At 36.2% G+C, this 22,641-nt stretch overlaps 8 protein-coding genes across 9 annotated transcripts; 5 read left to right on the plus strand and 3 right to left on the minus strand.

Moving 5' to 3' along the window:
- The first annotated feature begins 34 nt into the window (after positions 1-34).
- LOC128386448 (ADP-ribosylation factor GTPase-activating protein 2-like) lies at positions 35-2,310 on the plus strand. Its single transcript, XM_053345481.1, is given in 7 exon segments — positions 35-250; positions 322-912; positions 1,008-1,023; positions 1,026-1,403; positions 1,536-1,734; positions 1,801-1,939; positions 2,027-2,310. Coding segments are annotated over 7 exon segments (1,629 nt in total). The 5' UTR covers positions 35-175; the 3' UTR covers positions 2,258-2,310.
- A 155-nt stretch (positions 2,311-2,465) lies between these two features.
- LOC128386450 (poly(ADP-ribose) glycohydrolase-like) lies at positions 2,466-4,469 on the plus strand. The gene is made up of 2 exons (XM_053345484.1): positions 2,466-3,357; positions 3,416-4,469. Exons 1-2 carry the CDS (start codon positions 2,828-2,830, stop codon positions 4,374-4,376), a joined length of 1,491 nt encoding a protein of 496 aa, XP_053201459.1. The 5' UTR covers positions 2,466-2,827; the 3' UTR covers positions 4,377-4,469.
- A 35-nt stretch (positions 4,470-4,504) lies between these two features.
- On the plus strand, positions 4,505-5,567 carry LOC128386454 (syntaxin-5-like). The gene has a single exon (XM_053345487.1). The coding sequence runs from the start codon at positions 4,579-4,581 to the stop codon at positions 5,488-5,490; it is 912 nt and encodes a 303-aa protein (XP_053201462.1). The 5' UTR covers positions 4,505-4,578; the 3' UTR covers positions 5,491-5,567.
- On the minus strand, positions 5,517-7,194 carry LOC128386451 (LIM domain-containing protein jub-like). The gene is made up of 3 exons (XM_053345485.1): positions 7,032-7,194; positions 6,741-6,972; positions 5,517-6,673 (listed from the first exon to the last, which is right to left on the minus strand). Exons 1-3 carry the CDS (start codon positions 7,101-7,103, stop codon positions 5,751-5,753), a joined length of 1,227 nt encoding a protein of 408 aa, XP_053201460.1. The 5' UTR covers positions 7,104-7,194; the 3' UTR covers positions 5,517-5,750.
- Positions 7,195-7,414: 220 nt separating this feature from the next.
- LOC128386459 (eukaryotic translation initiation factor 1-like) lies at positions 7,415-8,286 on the minus strand. The gene is made up of 3 exons (XM_053345492.1): positions 8,107-8,286; positions 7,863-8,017; positions 7,415-7,718 (listed from the first exon to the last, which is right to left on the minus strand). The coding sequence occupies exons 1-3, from the start codon at positions 8,144-8,146 to the stop codon at positions 7,572-7,574; spliced, it is 342 nt and encodes a 113-aa protein (XP_053201467.1). The 5' UTR covers positions 8,147-8,286; the 3' UTR covers positions 7,415-7,571.
- Positions 8,287-8,376: 90 nt separating this feature from the next.
- LOC128386456 (FAD synthase-like) lies at positions 8,377-9,766 on the plus strand. 2 transcript variants are annotated; one of them, XM_053345490.1, is made up of 3 exons: positions 8,377-8,511; positions 8,593-9,256; positions 9,368-9,766. In XM_053345490.1, the coding sequence occupies exons 2-3, from the start codon at positions 8,667-8,669 to the stop codon at positions 9,498-9,500; spliced, it is 723 nt and encodes a 240-aa protein (XP_053201465.1). In that variant the 5' UTR covers positions 8,377-8,511; positions 8,593-8,666; the 3' UTR covers positions 9,501-9,766. The 2 variants fall into 2 exon arrangements, with proteins under 2 accessions (XP_053201465.1, XP_053201464.1); XM_053345489.1 differs by having other exon boundaries at positions 8,378-8,511; positions 8,559-9,256.
- A 380-nt stretch (positions 9,767-10,146) lies between these two features.
- On the minus strand, positions 10,147-11,415 carry LOC128386453 (syntaxin-5-like). Its single transcript, XM_053345486.1, has 2 exons — positions 11,254-11,415; positions 10,147-11,180 (listed from the first exon to the last, which is right to left on the minus strand). The coding sequence occupies exon 2, from the start codon at positions 11,133-11,135 to the stop codon at positions 10,224-10,226; it is 912 nt and encodes a 303-aa protein (XP_053201461.1). The 5' UTR covers positions 11,136-11,180; positions 11,254-11,415; the 3' UTR covers positions 10,147-10,223.
- A 192-nt stretch (positions 11,416-11,607) lies between these two features.
- On the plus strand, positions 11,608-15,466 carry LOC128386447 (oxysterol-binding protein 1-like). The gene is made up of 5 exons (XM_053345480.1): positions 11,608-11,936; positions 12,033-13,422; positions 13,490-13,807; positions 13,867-14,036; positions 14,098-15,466. The coding sequence occupies exons 1-5, from the start codon at positions 11,800-11,802 to the stop codon at positions 14,504-14,506; spliced, it is 2,424 nt and encodes an 807-aa protein (XP_053201455.1). The 5' UTR covers positions 11,608-11,799; the 3' UTR covers positions 14,507-15,466.
- The last annotated feature ends 7,175 nt before the right edge of the window (positions 15,467-22,641 follow it).

Here is a 22,641-nt window from a genome sequence, read left to right on the forward strand (position 1 = left end):
TCAGAAAAAATTTCCATAGAAACGTCGATGTACCGACGCCATCTGGTGGTTCGTTTTGTTAACGATTCTTTTCATGTTGAAATTTTGTTTCTTTTAATTTGATTGTAATTCTCAGTTAAATTGATTGAATTCCGAAAGCCTTTCTCATACAAGTTGATCTATTAAGTGTACTAGAATGTCTGACAACAAACCAACAAAGAACGAGTTATTAACTATTTTCAATAAATTGAAGAATATCCCTGCAAACAAGGTCTGTACAATTGTTTACTCTTTTCTTGTGTGATGATGTATCACTTATTTGGTTTCATTTACTTTTTATAGCAATGTTTTGATTGTGGAGCTAAAAATCCGTCCTGGGCTAGTGTCAGTTTTGGCATTTTTATTTGTATTGATTGTTCGGCTAGACACCGGTCACTTGGAGTCCATGTGTCATTTGTACGATCAACGCAGCTCGATACAAATTGGACTTGGCTTCAAGTTGGTTCAATGCAAGCTGGTGGTAATGATAACGCTTTGGCCTTTTTCCAACAACACGGTTGTACCGCTAAAGATGCTCAGCAAAAGTACCACAGTAGAGCTGCTCAGTTGTATAAAGATAAATTAGCTGCTCAGGCCATGAAACTATATGGAACCGAATCGTTCAAAAGTCTTCCTTCAGGAACAGTCTTTAGTTCAGACACACAAGAGACTAGTGCTAAGCTTGATTTTTGGTCTGAACAGGAACAAGAAAATCGTTCATCAGTGGCCGTTGATAAATTCGAGAAAATAACTGATTGTACCATGGTAACAGCGCCTACTGAATCAATAAATTCTAGCAAGCTTAGTGTTAATTTTACTGAAAGAAAAGAAGGTAAATCAGATTATAAGCCTGTCATTGGTACACGTAAACAAACAACTAAAAGAGGAGGAGGAGTAAGTTTATTTATTCAGATTCTTTCCTGCTCTTGAAAAACACAATTCGACACACAATTAATACGACCTTTAACTACGTTTAATAATATTTTAAGTTAGGATCAAAGAAAGGATTGGGGCTCAACGGATCAACACCGATTTTAGTGAGATTGAAAAAGAAGCTGTTAAGGCTGAAGAATTGAAAGCGTCCATGACCAGAAACGAAACAAAATCTTTATCGAAAGAAGAGGTAATCAAAACCATAGAAGAAATTGACACAACATACAAGGATCTAAGTGAACGAGCTCGAATAACCGAAGAAAAGCTGCGAACTGTTGACCCAATTAAAGCTCAACAATTTGAGAGGCTTGGAATGGGATTTACTGCTGCTAAAACTGGCGTTTCTCATTCGGCAAGTTCTGATATGATGACCCTCGAACAAACCAATCCAACAAAATCAGAAACAACAATAAGCTCTCGAAATTATTTCATGGATAAAGCACTTGAAACAGGTAAACATTAATTTTTTCTCACATTAATTGAAGCAACGTTATAATTGCTCATTTCTCATATGATCTCTCTCTCTCTCTCTCTCTCTCTCTCTCTCTCTCTCTCTCTCTCTCTCTCTCTCTCTCTCTCTCAAGGTTTCGAGGATTTAATTATTGGAAGCCATCGAGATGTGGGCTCTCGCATCGAGCTTGAATCTTTAGGAGATAATTTTATCGTACCAATTAAACAAAAATCAAGTAAATTTTTCGAAGACTTTGATACTGCTTCTGGGTTCAAAAAGGATAATGATGTTCCTGAAATTCTTGATGAAATTCCATCCATCGATGAAGAAAAGTACTTGTTGTTTATTTTGAATTTCAATCAATATAATTTAAATTGTCTCTCATTACTTGTATTTAGAAAGCCGATCAGAAGTTCGTCTCATGGTTATTACAAATCGTCAACATCGACTACTTCCGATGTCCAAGCCCAGAAGAAATTCGGACAAGCGAAAGCAATATCATCTGACCAGTATTTCAATGATGGTCGTTCTAGTGAAGTAATAGATCATTGATAGCAGAAAAATTCGAATCATTTGATGAGTTTTAAATTTCTAACTTTTGTTTTTATTTCTACAATTTCATAGTTCGAACAACGTACAACTCTATCGAAATTTGAAGGGTCCAATGCCATCAGCAGTGACGATTACTTTGGTCGAGCGAGCAATCGAACATCTTCAAGCTATGCAAGTGGACTTTCCAATGTGACTGCTAATTTATATGATGTTAAGGAAGGAGTTCGAGATGGAGTCAGTCGTGTCGCAGGTCGCCTTTCCTCACTCGCAACTGACGTTATGTCCTCTTTCCAAAAACAATAAACTTTGGTTGAAATAATTATCCAATTTTAATTTCAATTAAATTTTAAAACTTTCGTTGTCTTTGTTCTCATTTTTCTTCTAATTACTGTGGGTCTCTTTTATTAATGGTGATTCCAATCGTGATTCAGTGCTGGTACTTCGGTTTTGTTCATCGAAACGTTCACTTGCTATTTTCATAGTCTATTCTCAATCATCTAATAATATTTAGTCACTTCAGGCAATAGATAAACTGAGGAAATTTTTCTGAACGATTTGAAAATCAAGTGAGAAAAATTACTCAACTAAAGTTCGGACTCAATATTTTACAGCACAACTTTAAATTCCTTAGAATCAGTAATTTAACGTTTGAATTAAATTTGATAATGGAAATCAATCAGATTATCCGCGAGTTAATCCACTCAAATAGATGGCGATACTAATTATGTTAATTAAACTTTTTCATCTTTTGTTCGATTAACTTCAATATCGTCTGAAGTCAGTGTTCAATTTTGCAATTGAATAGAAATTGACCATTTCAAATTATCTCTACAAAGTGCTCTCCTTTTCACTCAACCCCAGTTCCAAACTACCATGAAAGCTCAGGTTTGTGCACCGTTAGGTGAATTGAGACCTGGACCCGGTGTGACCATATTTCATGGTTCAACTTGTGACAATCAATCGTCTGAATTTAGTGAACATGTAAGGATGCCTTTTGAATTGCCACATCGATGGAATACCGTTCAATTGGTGGACAAGGAGCTGGAAAAGACGAAAATAAAATCATTTTCAGAATTGGCTTCGATATTGTGTCGAATCAATCCGAACTGCATAAAAGACGATTTTGATATGCTGGAAAGAGTGATACTAAGTCTGGACGCGGAAAAAAAATATAAAAATTCTAAAAAATCGGTAGAATTTTACCGTCATACTTTTCCGTTCATCGTGAAATCGGCTGTGGCATTGAAGAGGGTTATTCGTCAAAGGATTCCAATCTTGAAACAGAAAATGAATCATTGTCTCTTCTTCGATCAAGAGCAAATATTGTCTCTCCTTGCGAATGCTTTTCTTGGCACTTTCCCCTATCCAAGAAATTCTGAATTGACTCATTTCACTCTTCAGCAGTAAGTTGGATTAAATTGAGTTCGTTTTCATCGCTAATCAATCGACATTTTCTTTTAGTCTATTTTCTAGACCGTGTTGTATATTCAGAAAGAAAGAGCATAAGCTAAGGTCTATACTCAATTACTTTTTTCGAGCCTCCAATAGGTCATCCAAGTCATCGCTCAAAGGAGTAGTTTCTTTTCAACGACGATACTTAGCCCCAGAGAAAATTCCTGTTTGGTCGAATTGCTCGTCGACCCTGTCAAAACTGATCATCGACAATCACGGAAGTTTACAAAGGAACGGAAAAGGAAAACTTCGAGTCGATTTTGCCAACAAATTTTTGGGATATAAAACTTTGAAGAATGGGTGCGGTCAAGAAGAAGTTCTTTTCTGTACTCACCCTGAACTTATTGTGTCGGTGCTTTTCACTGAGTCCATGCTGGACAATGAAGCGGTCACAATAACTGGTGCCGAACGATTCAATCGCAGCTTTGGCGAAGGCGACTCTTTCCTTTATCGTGGAAGCCATAGTGATGTCACGAAATTCGACTCTTGGGGTCGTCGTCTTAACGAGATAGTAGCAATAGATCCAATCAAATTCGATCCTGGCGCAGGATTGAGTCAATATTCTACTAATTTAATCGAAAGAGAATTGACCAAAGCATATTGTGGATTCATGTTGAATGAATATTCGAATGCAAATGGTCCCATCGCTACTGGAAACTGGGGTTCTAATACTTTCTGTTCTGATCATCAACTGAAGTCATTAATTCAATGGATCGCAGCCTCGGCATGTAATCGCGAACTGTTTTACTTCACGGAAGCGAACCATCGCCTGCTCTCTTTCCATCTAATAGCTGCTTCTCTCGAAAAGTTTACAGTTGCAAAACTTTATCGATATTTGACCCACTTTCAATACTCTCTCGAAATTGATAAAAATACTAATAGTCGATATAACCCAACCTTTACTTTATTTCATTGGCTGCGTGAGCGACTAAACAGAAATACCAATCATGTTGTACATAACATTGAATGATCAGCTCGAAATAATTTGTAACCTTGTCATCTAATTTAGTTTATTGTAGCATCACTTTGATAATGGACATTAAAAAGTTCCAAATAATTTGAACAATTACTACTTGAAATTGATATTCTCTTGTTAATTAAACTTTGTATTGTTTTCTGGTTTACAGATTTTTCTATTGTTTTGATTAACAAGTCCCAATGACAATTGAGGTATGGACCGAACCAACGAATACAAATTGACTCTCAAATGGATGGAGAGTAACAAGATCAATTCAAGGAAAGGCTTCCCCGATAATCCAAAACCTTTTCACTATAATGATTTCATGAAATCAACTCGTGCAATATTTTCGGAACTTGCAATGACTTGTAGTAAATTGGAAAAGCTGAATGAGTTGGCTCGGAAGAAGACGATCTTTGACTCTGATGAGTCGAGTGCTCAACTTAGTGAACTAGTTTATATTATCAAGAAAGATGTAAATTCGCTTAATCAACAGATTGAAGAATTGAGACAAAATCAGCTTGCAAAGGTGAAAGATGGTAAACGTCAGAATGTCGAATCTTATTCGAAAAATGTTGTACTCAACCTCCAAGAACAATTAGCAAGTGTAAGTAGCGATTTCAAGACAACACTAGAACTCAGATCTCAGAATATGCAACAACAAAAGGCGAGAAGAGAGCAATTCACTGGGTCCACTCCATCGACATCTAATCAATTGCAGCAACGAAAGACAACTTCAACGATAATTGACTTTGGAGATGAACCATTAACACTTAGTAAATCAAATCATTCGCAACAACAACAACAACAATCACAGGCACAGTTGCTCATCTATGAGGACAATACATCACAATATTTGGAGGAACGAGCGTCCACCATGCAAACAATTGAATCAACGATAGTTGAACTCGGAGGAATATTCAATCAATTGGCTACAATGGTCCAGCAACAAGATGAAATGATTAGCAGAATCGATGCTAACATTGCAGATACTAATTTGAACGTTGAAGCTGCTCACCAATCTTTATTGAGATATTTCCAATCAGTCACCAATAATAGATGGTTAATGTTCAAAGTTTTCGGTGTTCTCTTCATCTTTTTCTTATTATTTGTCATGTTGACATGACAAATTCATCTCTGTGATTTTAAAAATTCCATTATGAAATTGTAACCTGTTTATTAACAGTTTATTTTAAAATATTATATCAATGTTAACCACTACAAAAATTATCTTTTTTTAATTTTCCTTCATTTCCTAAACTCCATCTTTCCAATTGATGATTGATTCGTTTGTGCGTTTGGTTGGTGAGAAATGATGAGATCGTGGTGATTCTTGTCGTGAAGGAAACAAGTTCACTTTATGGACGGTGGGAATTGATTGGATACTCAAAAAGTACCAAGTCTTTTGAGATGACAATCTCTACAAAGTAGATGACCACTCAATGGATAACATCTTTGGGAAGGTTCATCGGTCAGTTGCATACCACAATCTTCACAAGTATAACAATCAACATGATAATCTTTGTCCATTGAGACAACTCGAACTGTTTCATCAGATCCTTCGAGAGGAGTAATAGCACCACCACAAGAGGCACATTTCGGGGCATAAGCTCGATGATAATCGGCAACGCAATAAATTTTATTGTTCATATCAATTGTGAAAGGAACTCCATCGAGACACTCGTTGCAAGTACAACAGCGAAAACAACCTGGATGGTATGATCTTCCCATAGCTTGGAGTATCATTTCGATTATCAGATGACCACAGACAGCACATTTCTCAGCGGTTTGTTGGAACCCTGAGTAAAGATAATCTTCTTCACAATAAACTTTTCCGTTAACATTGTAAAAAGCTTTTCCTCTCAAGACTCGACCACAACAACAACAAACAAAACAGGATGTATGATATAAATTTCCCATCGCTTGACAGGCTTGATCTGCACCTTGGATCTTATTTCCACAGGTGTGACAAAGGCCAAAGTGAAGGGATTTATCTAATTCATCCTCTATTTGTTTCATTAAAGCTTCATACTTTTTCTCAACTTCGATTGCTCGCTTCGGTCTTGGAGGTGTCACGTTATAAGAGGTCAGGTGAGGCTTGGGTGCAGATGGAATCGGGGGAGGACGAGAAAGTTGCGTCGGTTCATTCACATAGTTTGGAGCTTGTGGATGTCTGTAAGAGTGCTGAGTCCTCTGCTGTTGGACCGTAGTTGTGTAGGAAGCTGTCACGGGAATGGGCAGAGCGTGGGGTGTGGTTCTCAATATATTGACTGACATCTGATAAGATGGTGGTTGTTCCGAAGTTTTTCCTAAGTCAAGAAAAGATAATTCAAATCAGTTGGGCTAGACAACCAACAATCTAACAACAATTCATACTTGCTGGTGGTGGTGGTGGAGGCGTTGGTGGTTGTGACGGTGGTGGTAGTAGAGGCGGTGGAGGTGGAGGTGGAGGTGGCGGAGGAGCTTTTTTACCCAAGTTGGCGTATATTGGAGGAGGAGGTGGTGGCCTTAACTCGTAATAGGCCCTTTGATTCCCTCTAGAATAATACTCTTCTCCTCCGAGACTATGTGAGATTTGAAATCTAGAAAAATTGGAACGCTGGTCAAACTGAACAAAAGAAAAGAAATGTCAAAACATTGAAAGAAAATGGTCCGGTCGCTACTCACTTTGGGTGGAATATTTTTCGACAAACTCAGAGTGGCCAGAAGTTCGCTCTTTGAGGGTTTTCCTTCCGACATGATTAATCCGCGAATAGAAAACTAATTACTCAACAATTAACAATAAGAAGCAAATGAATCAACTCAACCAGACAAAACTCAAGTTTCCATCCACTTCTAGTGCCATCTCTTGACATGATCAATCCAATGCAACGCACAAAATATTTGTGCCTTTTTTGAATCAATTAAAGTTCCGATTTTGGCCTCAATTTAAACCTTTAACATCTCATCATTTTTAATTCAATGTACTTTCAAGAATGGAATATTTAACCATCGTTAATCATCACAATACATAACTTCAACTGGTGCAAAGTAATAAAAATAGCAAAATGTTTCAACGGATAATTGTAACTTTATTTTGAATTTGGCCATGGTTAAGCGTTTATCAAGGGTGGATATATTTCAACACGTTTTAACAATTGAATGAAACGTCTTTATTTATTCAGGTGAACGAATTGCTCTTAAACCATACCAAAATAAGATGGCATCTTAAAAACCATGGACTTTAAGTTGCTCCGGTCTAGCGATTCCATATTTAGTTAAAAATTGACAAATATTGTTTCGCTGATCACCTTGAAGTTGAATTACTTCTCCATATTCAGGGTGTTCAACTACCGTTCCGTTACAGGCAAATTCCTATTGGGAAAGAGAAAATGTTATAGAAGAGTTGATAGGTGAAACAGGAAGACAAGACGAGAGAAACAGGTTATCATGAATAAATGGATGGGACGCGGCAACAGAAGATAGTCAAGTGTTGGAAAATCATCATCATGTTCTTACCTTCTTGCAAGCCTTGACAATCTTTTTCTTATCATAATTATCAGCTATCCCCTGGACAGTGGTAAGTGTCTTACGACCATTCCTTTGCTGAATACGAATGTGAATTAAACCGTCATGAACAGTATCATCAGCTTTGATAGCATCCGCGAAGGGATCTGCAAGTAGGAAAGACAAGGTATCACAAGTGAGAAAAGGGTTTCAAAGAGCAGTGAGAAGGTTCAGACAAATGACTCAATCTACTTACCAAAAGTTTTCAAATTATGTATGTTACTACTAGACGACATGAAACTCCTGTAAGAATCAAAGGAAATAATAAATATCAAGAGAACAAGAAAAAATAAGATTACAAATAAAAAAACAATTAAACAAGAAAATCTAAAGGACAAAATCAACACGACGAGTCTCAAGTCTCTAAACTATAGGAATCACCACAATCCACAAATGGACCACCTCTTTTGATGGAAGGCAAGTGTCGCCATCTGAGGATCGTTTCAATCAACTCTTTTTGTCGCTTTGCTTTGACCTTCGACAATCAATTGGATCAACTGATTGGCCCTTTCATCTCGACGATCTGGTGGTACAGAGGCAACTCAAGGCCCAGGAGCCGACCCATGGCGCCTTGTGGACCAGATTGTCTTCTTCTTTTCTGGTAAGATGATTACCGCTGATCACCAGACAATCAATTAATCTTATCAGTTCTCATTGTCTTTTCCCTTCTGTTTTCGTTAAGGTTATTTAAAGTGTCTTTTGGTGATCGTTTGCTTTCATCTTTCCCTTTCATCTTTTGCTCTGCTCTTTTGGAAAATGTTGAAGCAACAGCTTGTTGACTTGTGGACATCGCAATTGAATCAATTTGCTTTGTTGGAGGGCAATGAGAATGTACTCGAATCCATTTCGGTGATTAACAAATGCCTTGAAAATGTTGATTGTGACAAGAAAAGGTTTTGTGTCAGTTTCAATGGTGGTAAAGACTGTACGGTTTTACTTCATTTGGTTTATTTACTTATGATGGACAAAGTCAAACAAAGAGCAGCTTTTAATCAGACTGATGATGTCAAATTGATGACCTTGTTGATTTTGATGCCTGATACATTTCCTGAGCTTGAGGAGTTTATTAAAAGCTCTGTTGAAAGATATAATCTTGGTTTGGTAACATTGGATGGACCCGATTTCAAGGAAGCTTTGAAAAACTTCAAAGCGGAATCTTCTGTAAGCCACATCTTCATGGGAACAAGAAAAACTGATCTAGTCAATTCGATTTCATTTTTTGAACCCACCGATTCCGATTGGCCTGAATTCATTAGAGTTAATCCTCTACTCAATTGGTCTTATCATCAAATTTGGAGCTTCCTCCGTTCACTTGAAGTACCTTATTGTTCACTTTATGACAAAGGGTAAGAACTTGCATCGTCTCAACCCAACGAAATCAAAGTCTGTCAAACTGTTGATCAATTGATTGTTTTCTCTCTCTCTCTCTCTCTCATTTCTTTCCTCCCAATCATTAGGTACACATCTTTAGGCACTTCTAAAAACACCATTTTAAATCCTAAACTCAAAGACCCTTCAGGAACCGGTTATTTTCCAGCTTATATGTTGAATGATGGAAAAGATGAAAGGCAAGGTCGATATAAATATTAGAATGGAATCAAAATAGGAATCTAAATATCAATGAGCTCATGTCAATTTGTTGAGCTGATTAACTAAATAACTAGTATACGTTTTCATGAATTCGCTGCCTCAATTTACACTATTTTCTGCTAAGACATTGAATTTCATTGAATTCATTTTGTATTAACTTTTTAATAGACTCAAGTTAATGAATCCAAATACAAAAGTCTAATTTAATACTTATCATTATGAATACAATTAATATTAAAAAATAATAGTTTAATTATTATCATTGAGACCAAGGTGATTCATTTGATTTATTCAATTATTAACCAGCAACCAGTTGATGAAATCATCTCCTAGTTACCAGAATGGATAAGATTCTAAAATTATTTTCTCTATCGATTGTGAGCCGAAAAATAGTCAAGCCGAAAGTCGATCAGATTAACCCAATCAACATCTTGATTAGAATGAATTGCAAGTTGATTATTTTCTCTAATAGTAGAATTTTGAGCGTTTCTTTCATTTCATTTCAATTCATCATTTGTTTGCTTACAAGCTTAAAGATATTGTGAAAATTTACTGAATTAAAATCTGATACTGAGACATCCTGATGATTTCAAAAGTATCAATTGGATAATGAAGAAATTAATTTTTGTAGTGGTTAACATTGATATAATATTTTAAAATAAACTGTTAATAAACAGGTTACAATTTCATAATGGAATTTTTAAAATCACAGAGATGAATTTGTCATGTCAACATGACAAATAATAAGAAAAAGATGAAGAGAACACCGAAAACTTTGAACATTAACCATCTATTATTGGTGACTGATTGGAAATATCTCAATAAAGATTGGTGAGCAGCTTCAACGTTCAAATTAGTATCTGCAATGTTAGCATCGATTCTGCTAATCATTTCATCTTGTTGCTGGACCATTGTAGCCAATTGATTGAATATTCCTCCGAGTTCAACTATCGTTGATTCAATTGTTTGCATGGTGGACGCTCGTTCCTCCAAATATTGTGATGTATTGTCCTCATAGATGAGCAACTGTGCCTGTGATTGTTGTTGTTGTTGTTGCGAATGATTTGATTTACTAAGAGTTAATGGTTCATCTCCAAAGTCAATTATAGTTGAAGTTGTCTTTCGTTGCTGCAATTGATTAGATGTCGATGGAGTGGACCCAGTGAATTGCTCTCTTCTCGCCTTTTGTTGTTGCATATTCTGAGATCTGAGTTCTAGTGTTGTCTTGAAATCGCTACTTACACTTGCTAATTGTTCTTGGAGGTTGAGTACAACATTTTTCGAATAAGATTCGACATTCTGACGTTTACCATCTTTCACCTTTGCAAGCTGATTTTGTCTCAATTCTTCAATCTGTTGATTAAGCGAATTTACATCTTTCTTGATAATATAAACTAGTTCACTAAGTTGAGCACTCGACTCATCAGAGTCAAAGATCGTCTTCTTCCGAGCCAACTCATTCAGCTTTTCCAATTTACTACAAGTCATTGCAAGTTCCGAAAATATTGCACGAGTTGATTTCATGAAATCATTATAGTGAAAAGGTTTTGGATTATCGGGGAAGCCTTTCCTTGAATTGATCTTGTTACTCTCCATCCATTTGAGAGTCAATTTGTATTCGTTGGTTCGGTCCATACCTCAATTGTCATTGGGACTTGTTAATCAAAACAATAGAAAAATCTGTAAACCAGAAAACAATACAAAGTTTAATTAACAAGAGAAAAGGTTGAAAAGAAATTATAAATCCAATTACCTAAAGTTTTTGTATTTTGTATCCTAATGGAAATCAACCGATCACAATAAACAGAGATTGAGAAAAACAATAAGAATTTAAATGATTAGACAATTAAGTCAATTCAATTTGCAATAGGACACATGAGCCTCAACTCCATTTGTTGCCTTGAGTATAGGGAATCAACTGATCACCTGCAAGAGAAAAGTAGTGGAAATAGCTTATCCTTAGAGCGGTTCATTAATCTTCCAATTTGTTTTGTCTTTCATTTTCCATCAATAAATGTTTACTACAACTAAAGAATCAGTTGAGGCGAAGGTCACTTTGGTTACACGGAACAATTCAGGAATATTGGTCAACCGAACACTTCCGAAAGGCTGTGATTCATATCGAATTGGGCGCCACATGAACTGAGCTTCTTCTGCCATTGGCTGTTGACACCCTAAAGGATTTTCTCTGCTCTTTGGATAAGATTAAATTGATTCTGTTTGTGTTGTTTAATTGTGGTCTCTTTTGATCTGTTGGCGATTAACTGTCATTGGTAATTAATTTCGTGTGCCCCGATCAATGGCTTCTACGAGCTACTCTGTGTCTCAAGCTCCTGACACTGAGATGAAAGGAACTTTGTGTAAATGGGCCAATTACATGAGAGGGTATCAAAAGAGATGGTTTGTCTTATCAAAAGGGCTTTTGTCATATTACAGGTAAATTCATTTTCTTTCAATTCTCATTTTCCTTGTTATTGTTATTCATCTTTTCTTTTTTGTGCATTTCCTTTTTGGGTTTACCTCAAAATCAAGCTCTGAAGCTGAGGTATCTCAGAATTGCCGAGGATCAATCAAGTTGGCATCCGCAATCATTTATAAACAAGATAATATACGTTTTGTGGTTCAAAATGGTGATCAAGTTTTCCACTTAAAGGCTAAGAATGAACAACAAAGGCAAAATTGGATGACAGCTTTACAATGTTCTAAAATGCTGGCTAATCGTCTTCAAGAATCAGAAGATGAATATTATCAGAAACACATTATCAATTCTAAAAAAACTGATCGCTCTCTTCAATTTTTAGAACCTTTGACTGCTAAACTCAATGATTTAACAAATTTCAACGAGCTCATCATTAAACATGGAAGCGCCTTACACAAGTCTCTTGTTGCCTTGGAGTCTATTGAAAATCCCGCTGAGGCTATTAAACACTGCAAAAGTATAAATGAGAAATCAACAGTTTTCCGTGTAACTACCATTCCAATGTTGAAACATTGTGACGACTTTGTGACACTTGCGAGAACAGCAACCAAGAAAATGGAAAAACTTTTAAACCATGAAAGGGAAGCTCGTACCAGTTTGGAGGTTGTTTGTGCTCAATTGGCCAAACAGTATTCACAACTCGAAGAAAGAGTCCAAAAAGAGTATGCTAATAAGAACAACACTGGTGGTGTTAGCTCAGATGAAGATGAATTTTTCGAAGATGCTGTAACTGATTTCGAGGTTCCTGTGCCTGGTAAAGCTCTGCGAGCGAGTAGCCAGGATTATAGTGAAAACAATTGTGAAACAGTTTCTAATTATCATGATGATTCGTCTGGTGGAGATGATTTACTCAGTGACGAAGAAACAGAGGACTCTCCAACTTCTGCTTCAGCCATTGGGGTGAGAGTGAGAAAGAATAAACAGAAAAGTTTGATAACGAATGAAGAATCTAATGTGGATGCTTCAACAAGCATAGAGAAAACTCTAGCTGATAATGATTCAGTTAAATCAACAAGTGTTCCAGGCACACCAAGTAGTGTCGTAGTGAAGGAATTTGGCTTTGATGAAGACTTAAAACCACCAACATTAGATCCTAAACGTCGTACAAAGATACCTGAAAGACCGAATCAAAGTTTAAATTTATGGTCTTTCATGAAGAACTGTATTGGTAAAGAGTTGACGAAAATTCCTATGCCTGTTAACTTTAATGAGCCTCTGTCAATGTTACAACGATTAACCGAAGACTTTGACTATGCTCATTTACTCCATAAAGCAGCAACAATCAGCGATAGTTGTGATCAATTAGTTTATGTCGCTGCATTTTGTGTCTCCAGTTATGCATGTACAGGTATCAGACTGAACAAACCATTTAATCCTCTTCTAGGAGAAACTTATGAATGTGATAGAACATCTGATTTGGGATGGAAGAGTATAACCGAGCAGGTAAGAATTGAATAAGCAAATGAATGGATAATTGTGAATGCTAATTGTGTTTTGTTATCATCAACAGGTGAGCCACCACCCCCCTATGTTAGCACTTCATTGTGAAGGTAAAGGTTGGAAATGCTGGAGTGAATTTGGTTTATCAAGTAAATTTCGAGGAAAGTATTTACAAGTGAATCCAGTGGACATAAGTCACCTCGAGTTTCCAGAGCATGGTTATCATTATACTTGGCACAAAGTCACTACAACCATTCACAACATTATCGTTGGTAAACTTTGGGTGGATAATCATGGAGATATGGTGATTACTAATCACACAACTGGTGATAGATGCCTCTTGAAATTCATACCTTATAGTTACTTTTCACGAGATATTCCTAGAAAGGTAACAAATTGAATCTTTCTATTGGATAGAAATTATTGATAGATATTTCTTTTTCACAGGTAACTGGTAGTATTATTGACGCTCAAGGTGAACCACGTTGGGTTATACAAGGGACATGGGACAATCGAATCGAAGCAGCCCAAGTACATCATAAACGACGATCTCAAAAGGGAAAGTCAATCTATGAAACAACATCACCCAAAGTGGTCTGGCAAAGGATTTATCCTCCGTGAGTTGTCATCCACTGAAAGATATCAACAAGATTTAATTCTCTTTTCCTTTATTTTCAGGTCTGAATATGAAAGAATGTATAATTTAACTGCTTTAGCTATTCAATTGAATGAACCAGAAGAAGGAGTAGCTCCAACCGATAGTCGACTCAGACCAGATCAACGATTAATGGAAGAAGGTAAATGGGATGAGGCTAATCAAGTGAAAGGATTACTGGAAGAAAAACAAAGATCGACCCGGAGAAAGAGAGAGGAAGAAGCTGCTACTAATCCAGAAGCTGAAGTTTCTTATGCACCATCTTGGTTCAAGCTTCAAATCGACCCGATTACGAATAATCCAGTCCATGTTTATAACGGTGATTATTGGCAGTGCAAACAGAAACAAGATTGGTCTCGGTGTCCAGTGATATTTAATTGTGATAAAGAAAATGACTTAAAGTCAGTATCAGCAATAGGAACAAGTGAATAAGATTAAATCAGTTGATCAACAAAGTTATTTTTGACTTAATGTGCCTATTGATGCTTACCCAATGACCGTGACTACTTTTCTGCTCATCAAATTAAGACATCAAGAGTAGCGTAACACATTAGATTACCGATTAATGGATCTTTGTTTTCTAATTGCCTACCAATGCTTTCATAACATCTACAAATTTTTACGCATTTCATCGGCTAGAAGATTTAATTCAAGAAGCGATTGTTGATTTCTAATATCAGACATAATTATTTACCTTTAATTCGGGCGTTTTTGAACTTTATTTGAGCAGTTCTTTGCTATCAAGTTTCTCAATTTATTGATCCAATCATGCGATAAATTTAGCGATGAAACACCAAACATTCACTTGGACTGAAGATTTGATCCAATATTCTTCTAACTTTGCCACATCTTCAGAAAAGTTGGTTGAGTTGAAACGACTCACAAATGTACCAATCGATTATACTCTTGAAATGAGTTTCAATGCTTCATGGATTATAACTCATTGAATATTTATTTTAATGGTTAGATTATTTATATTTATTTGTCTTGGGATCAAGTCTCTCTTAATTTTTTAAATTGCTGTGATTCTTCATTTCTAAGCATTTCTAATTGTTGCTGTTATGGATCCTAGTTTCAATACCACGATGAAGTTATAATATTTTACTGAATCGTGATTCAAGAAATCGAATCATTTCCAGACCAACATTGGACTAATTGTTATAAAAGATGAAAGGATTAAGAAAACCAACATACATTCTCATGTTGATCTTAAGATGATCTTTGATTGAAAATATCTTCTGTGCAAGGAAACATCTAGTCTCACTAATATGTTTTTCTTAATTATATAATTTATTGTACCTTCTGCATCCTTTAATTCAAATCGCTTTGATTACTGTTTTTTTAATTCAAACAAAAACCTCAAGAAATATTAAAATTAATAGTTGTATAAGATTTCTAGAGAAGCTTTTTTCTCGTCATAAACTCCTGAGCATCTTCAACCATTGGGTTTCATGCAATTTGTAAATTATTAATACTTTATTAAAGATTAATGAGAAGCAGACAAAATTGGAGTAATTAACTGCCTTGTAATAATTGCAAATGCTTTCGGCATTCATTCCCTCTTCATTTTAATTTAAAAAAATGCCGATTAATTTATAAATGCGAACGGTCTGAAAGAAAAGTAGAATATGGGATAAAAGATTTAATATTCAAGAATAAGGATATACTTCCGATTAAGGGGCATCGGCGGATCGGTATGTTGGTCATATCATACTTTCGATAATGATGAGTTCAAAAAAATAGATGAAAAGTTGCGCAGATTCGTACTTCCGAAAAATTAAGTGGCAAAAGTGAAATTTTGCATGTGAGCCTATGGGGAAGTGAAAAGTTTTATAATAAGACAAACATTCGATATTATGAATGTCAAATTGTTTTGTAGAATGTTTATCAGTGCAAAAAAAATTCTGTGAAAATTTCGTTTTGATTTTTATTGAAATCGGGTGAGAAATAAAAAAGTTATATCAGATCGAATTTAACATGGGGGTCTATGGAAAATGACGAGTCTTGGCCTGTTAATCTTAGACTATTAGGGTCAGTACCATGAAAACTTGACAACTTGTAGTTCAACTAATTGTTTATAAGAAATTGAGACTAGAATGATAAATTTGCGTCTATTTTTGTTACTTTCAGGTCTAAAACAGACAGTTCATAGACCCCATGTTAAATTCGATCTGATGTAACTTTTTTTATTTCTCACCCGATTTCAATAAAAAATCTCTCAAATTGATCTTTGTAATCTATACGATATATTTCGTTAACAATAAAGTCTAAAAAATAACTGAATCAATGAAAACGGAGGGCCAACGAAAAGTTTTGAACCGTTTATTTGGGTTTTTAAATCAATCAGCGCTAATTTAACCGACATAAACTATTCTAAATTACCAGGTGATTGCGATCAAAGTTAAGAATAAATTGTGTTGTATGTGTTTGTATTTTGTATGTGGTTTTACTGTGTTTGCGTTAAACTCAATCAAAAAATTCATTTTCAATTATCAATGGCTCCAAAAGCGTGGAAAAAGTCTATTTAAGCAAAGGCAGCGGCGCGAACAAAAGCCAAAGCTACTGAGCACAAAGCCAAGGAATTGGCAGACCCGAAGTTTGCTTAGGCACTTGCAGAGGCCAGAAAGCTAAAAAACGTGAAGTGCAGAAACTTTAAGGGTGGCATCGATAAATTTGCCGAGGTCACCACTCCTCAAACAAAAACTAAAGAGGAGATTGAAAAGGGCACGGAGGATGCGCGGAAGCAGAAGAAAACTGCCGTGAAGAACTTTGACAAAGCACGCGAGTTGGCTTTTATAGCTGACTATGTTTGACAAAGTTCAAAATTCCTTGTCTCCCACTCCTTTGCTCAAAAGCAGTTATTAGACCGAGTTTACAAAAAAATTTTAAAAATTAATTATGGACAAAAAGATGAAGAAAATAAATTAAAAAAATATAATTAAAAAAATAATAAAATTTTTTTACACGTGGGTAGTACTCAATGAGTACTATCTACAGAAAAAATTGGTTGAAGATCTGGATTAGTGTGGATAGGGGGGTTAAGTTAAGATTAGCCAAAGTTTTGAAAAATTAATCACGTTGTGGATGCGGATATCATTGGTGAGCGCCCTTTCCAACGAAGAGAGACACACACTAACAATATTAATGCTTTATGTAGGAGCATAATCCCAAATTATAATGACGTTGTTGTGCCGGTTTTGTACCTGTACGTACCTGTGCGTGAGGGAACCGCAGAAGCTGAAGACCCTCAAGGTCACGGTGCTGCTGAAGAAGCTGTTGATTCAGAAGCCGAAGAAGCTATGGACGTGGCCGGCTATTTAGGATAGGGATTTAGATGTCGAAATACAAAAACTAGAGGTTTGGTTTGAATTTAGAGATTTAGAAATTCGAGACAGGATTCGACCAGTAAAAATACCGAGAATCAAGAACAAAAGCCGCGGTTTCAATCGCCTTAGAAAATGCGTGAACGACAGGATGATATTAGCGATGCCTGTTGCTACTATTATCCACTTGGAAAAACGCTAGAAAAGCTTGCACACCTTTGCGGAGGCATCGTTGGTAGACGTGACGCAAAAAACGCAATTGATCTTTCTCGCGGCCAAATCTGGTTTTTGATTGGTTGGGCACAATTGTGCGACGATTACCCAAAATGTAAACACACGAATAAAAACACACATTTTTAAAAGAGCATCTGAAGAAAATGAACTTCTAGAAAGAAGATTTGGTAGTTAAACCAAAAAAACCCACTGAAGAATCGGCACCAACTGAACAAGAACCATTAGTGTAAATATTCACATTTTTCATTATCGATTCTCATATATTCATCTTCATCAAAAATCATAAAATTTTGAAAAATACAAAAAAATTGAATTGTTATCATTGTAAATATTCATCTTCATCAAAAAACAAAAAATTTAAAAAAATCTAAAAATCTTAAAAAACAAAAAATGAATCATTTTTATTGTAAATACTCATCTTCATCAACTTTCATTGTAAATATTCATACGCTCCAAGAAAACATTCACCTTCACGCTGGTTTTGAGGTTTTAAACAGAGAAATTCTTACAATAGATAGAATTTTTTCAATTTCGCTGCTGGTTTTATACTGATAGCCGTTAAAATTGACAAATTCCTCCGAATGTTAGGTTTTTTGAAATGTACTGACAGTACTGAAAGAGGGTGCAGCACGGGCAGTACCGCCATCAACGGGGTAAGTACGTTAAGTACTTCTAACGACGGGCACTGTCAGTACTGGCACCCAATTACCCAAGTACTGTCAGTACTGTTTATTTGGTATAAGATTTGGTTACATGGTTTCCATCTTTGATTTAGACAGGATTTAACTTTTGCTTTTCATAGTACTGTAGGTATTTGTTTACATATTGAGATGTGGGTAGATTTGGTTGGGCTTGTTCAGCGGTACTGGCAGTACTGTAGGTAGTAATATTTAAATTTATGTGGTGTTGACTAAGGTAATGACTATTACATATATATTTGTTTTGTATAGGATGTTTGTGTTTTTTGCTATTTGAAATTTGATTTGTGATGTTTGTAATTTATATATTTGCTAGATTTATGTCAGTGTATAGCCCTTAGTATATAGGTCATACACATGGATGGAATCTATGCAGAAACTTTTGGTTCAGAAGATACAGATAATCAAAAATCCTTCAGGATGCTCGACATGACTTGGATTAGGTTCCTCTCTTCCAAAAGAGTGTCCTTGTCGGTCTTCTTCTCCACCTTTTACCGTACGATTGACGGTGTGCTCAGCTTGTTGTGCTTCACTCTGCTCATGTTCTACATTTTCCATTGGAATTTCAATGGAATCACTCTACTCTCCACTGTCACTATAGCTGACGCTGCTGGAACTACTACTACTGCTACTTCCACTGTTAGATTATTGGATTTGGAAGAATGGACAAAATGTCAAACATAAAATCCCAAAACAATACAAATTCAGGTTAGTAGTATAAAATTAATATGCATATGTTCAGATAATGGTTGCCTAATATTTGTTTATTTGTTTTCTACAATCCATTTTACAGCATTACCGCCACTTCCACCTTTATACTCCATCAAGGTATTGGAAGCATCTACAGCATCATCGCGGAGGAAGGGAGATGACATATTACTCTCAATGCCTCCTCTCAAAAAAATCAAATTGGATGTGCAACAACTCTCATCGTCGGCATCTCATGACAGACACAGGCAACGCTGAAGAAGGTAAGTTCAATGGTTTTCTTTTTAGTTTTTGGCTTTTTTTCTGAAACCTAACACCAAGTGTTCTTATTAACTTTTTTCTGTTTGATTACTCGTTTTCTTTTTCAGTTACATCAACACAAGCCAATTCGGAACCAGTCGCATCCATTCAGTACCATTGTTTTAATAAAACATGGGTAGTAGGAACAGATATTCCACACCTGTTCCATGGATATCATGAACAATTCTGGTCAGAAGAAGTGATTGAGGCGCGACGAGACGGTGCCCATTCGTTACGTTTTGGTTTACCAAGAGATCTTGCAGATTTAGAAAAAATCAAAAGTTCTATTGGTGAAGGCGAATCCAAATATGAAGATTGTGCAGTAACACTTCACCATTATTGTGTGGAAAAGTATTCCGAGCAACACGATGTTCTTGATGGCATGCAAGAGTTTTTGGTTGAAATGACTGCCAAATCAGGATACAATGAGCTTGAAAAAGCATTCGTACTTGGGGGTATGCTATGTAGTTGCTTCTGCCACTTGATGAGTGAAACGGCTTTGCAGCAACGTTTACGGCAGCATTCCGTTCCTTTCTCAGTACAAGAAGCCACACAATATATGGAAATATATCGCAACTGTGTCGCTTTCCAGAGACGGTTGAACTCAAGCCTTTCCATTGCAGATTTTACATTGTACCTTGGAGGTGCTGTTCGATCAATTTGTCACCAATCTACTTCATGGACAGATTATGAAATATATTGATTTTTCACATGCATACAGTTATAGCCAAATGTGCACTGTTTTTCATTTTTATACTTATTATTATATCTTTCTCTTTTCAATTATTATCAAAACATTGTGATTTTTGTAACATTAATATAATCAGTTATGATACACTTAATAATAAACAATTAAATATACTGTAAAAACTTCATACTAAAAACAAATAAAACACCATTTTTATGTGATTATGAAACACGCAGTTTACGATTTATATCATTGTTGATTATTTTTAATCACGTTTTAATTAAAATAACGGTTCGCAGTTACTCAATACTATAATCATAAAATATTGGTAATATATCCAATCCAATATTCACCCTAGTTTCAATTTTATATTCAATACATTTCAATTGTCATAAATGTAAGTATGCAAGTCCGTGAGTTGTATGTTTAAATCCATTTCAATGGTCTAACCTAAATCCCAAACAGCCTTTATTCACGTTCGGTAAGATTTCTATGCAAGAATTCTTATCGTACCGGTTGAATCTAAAATTTGCAAGATCAGTAAGGTCATTTCCCCAAAATTATACAGGGCTTTTTGCATCCACTACGGCTAGTACGGCTAGTAGCGATATGTACGCTAGTGCATATCTCCCGAACAAAGTGTCATATGAATGTCAGACTTGATCAGAAGAGTGAAGCATAGAATTTAAGCGCTTGACATTACAATTTTCAAGGTCATTAAGGTCATGTAACGAAGGTAGTGTTTAAAGTGTTTTCAGATTGAAACATGCCAATCTTCTAATGCGTGGTATGAGTTTGAGCGATACTCAATTGTGATATCAAAAAATCAAGGTCATTCAGGTCATCGGTAAAATAACATGTTTCAAGGTCATCTGAAGGTGGCTCAGTTATACTCCAATCATGTGCTAAAGTAACTTTACAGATTGAATTTTGTTCAAAGGTTTTGTTTGCATTGTCACAAGCTCGCATAGATGCAAACAGATATTGCATATTATCTATATTAAAAACGAAAATTGCGTTGCTAATCTTACACTTAGTATTATATTTAGATAACTTTTACAGCCTCGATTTTTATACTCTGTAACTAACTATATGCATTATAAATTGATGGATATTTTTTGCTTATGGCATGTAATTCCAGATAATCAGATATCAGCTTCACTACAACCCCCTCTCAAAAAAATAAAGGTAAAGAAAAAGGAGAAGAGCAACAACATTTACCAGTTACATCTACGCAAAACGCGTTGGTACCATGGGTGGATCCACAAACAACACTACTTGAATGTTAGTACATTTTCTTGATTCCATACTTAACCTATATTTTCAATTTTACATTACCTTACCTTATCTTTTTCTTTAGGTATTGCTATGAAAACTTCGCAGATGCAACAATTGGAACCAATAAGTTCACTGATAACTCAAACTACTGGAACCCATTGGTTTGAAGAAAATGTGGTGGAAGGAGATTTATTAGTAGGCGCTTCATACCTAGTTTGTATGAAATTTTGGCAAAAGGAAATACGTTAAGCAAAGCGTGTCAATATCCAGTTATCTCAATATCCTACCCTTGAGATCCTAGGGTAGGGTTACCTTCGGGTTCCCACTCTCGTGATATCAGTAGGGTGTACTAACCATACAACCAATCAATACTGAGTTTTCACAGCCACTGATTCTTCTTGCAAGTTTCAGACTTGGCCTGTGAGCTTGTATTGGTAACTGCTGTATCATGTTCACATTAGGCTGAATCTCTACTTAATTGTAGTGTTAGTGCATTGGAACATGCTGACGGACCCAGTTAATCTTTCGTCGATGAGACCTGTTTCTTCACCTAGTGTTGAAACAACTTATGGATTGATTGACTCTTGGCAGTCTGTTGATGGCTTCAATGTATCTCTGACTTGATTCGGCGGTCAGTAGATCGGTAATCTATCAGTATATATGCAAGCTGATCAGTCTTGAATAGGCTTGAGAGGCGTATTGAAAGAAATTGATGTGATGGAGGTATAGACTTGTCTATATTTTCCCGCAACATCAACCCATGTTGTATCCACTTACCGTGATTTTCATGGAGTTCTAGTATATATACTAGTACCCGAAAGATGGTGAACTAAGCCCGGACAAGATGAAGCCAGAGGAAACTCTGGTGGAGGTCTGTAGCGATTCTGACGTGCAAATCGATCGTCAGATCCGGGTTTAGGGGCGAAAGACTAATCGAACCGTCTAGTAGCTGGTTTCTTCCGAAGTTTCCCTCAGGATAGCTGGCACCAGCGGAAGTAAACACAGTAGCATCCGGTAGAGCGAATGATTGGAGGTCTTGGGGACGAAATGTCCTCAACCTACTCTCAAACTCCTAATGGGTGCGAAGTTCAACTTGTTAAAAAGCTCGATCTATGGTAGTAAAACACCGTAGCATCATAAAGCTGAACAGCTTGTATGATGGTGCCCAGTGGGCCATTTTTGGTAAGCAGAACTGGCGCTGTGGGATGAACCAAACGTTAAGTTATGGTGCCCAATACAGACGCTAATGAGACACCATGAAAGGTGTTGGTTGCTAAAGACAGCAGGACGGTGGCCATGGAAGTTGGAATCCGCTAAGGAGTGTGTAACAACTCACCT

This window comes from Panonychus citri, unplaced genomic scaffold (genome assembly GCF_014898815.1).
Source record: "Panonychus citri isolate SS breed McGregor unplaced genomic scaffold, ASM1489881v1 Contig00071, whole genome shotgun sequence".
Lineage (NCBI taxonomy): Eukaryota > Metazoa > Arthropoda > Arachnida > Trombidiformes > Tetranychidae > Panonychus > Panonychus citri.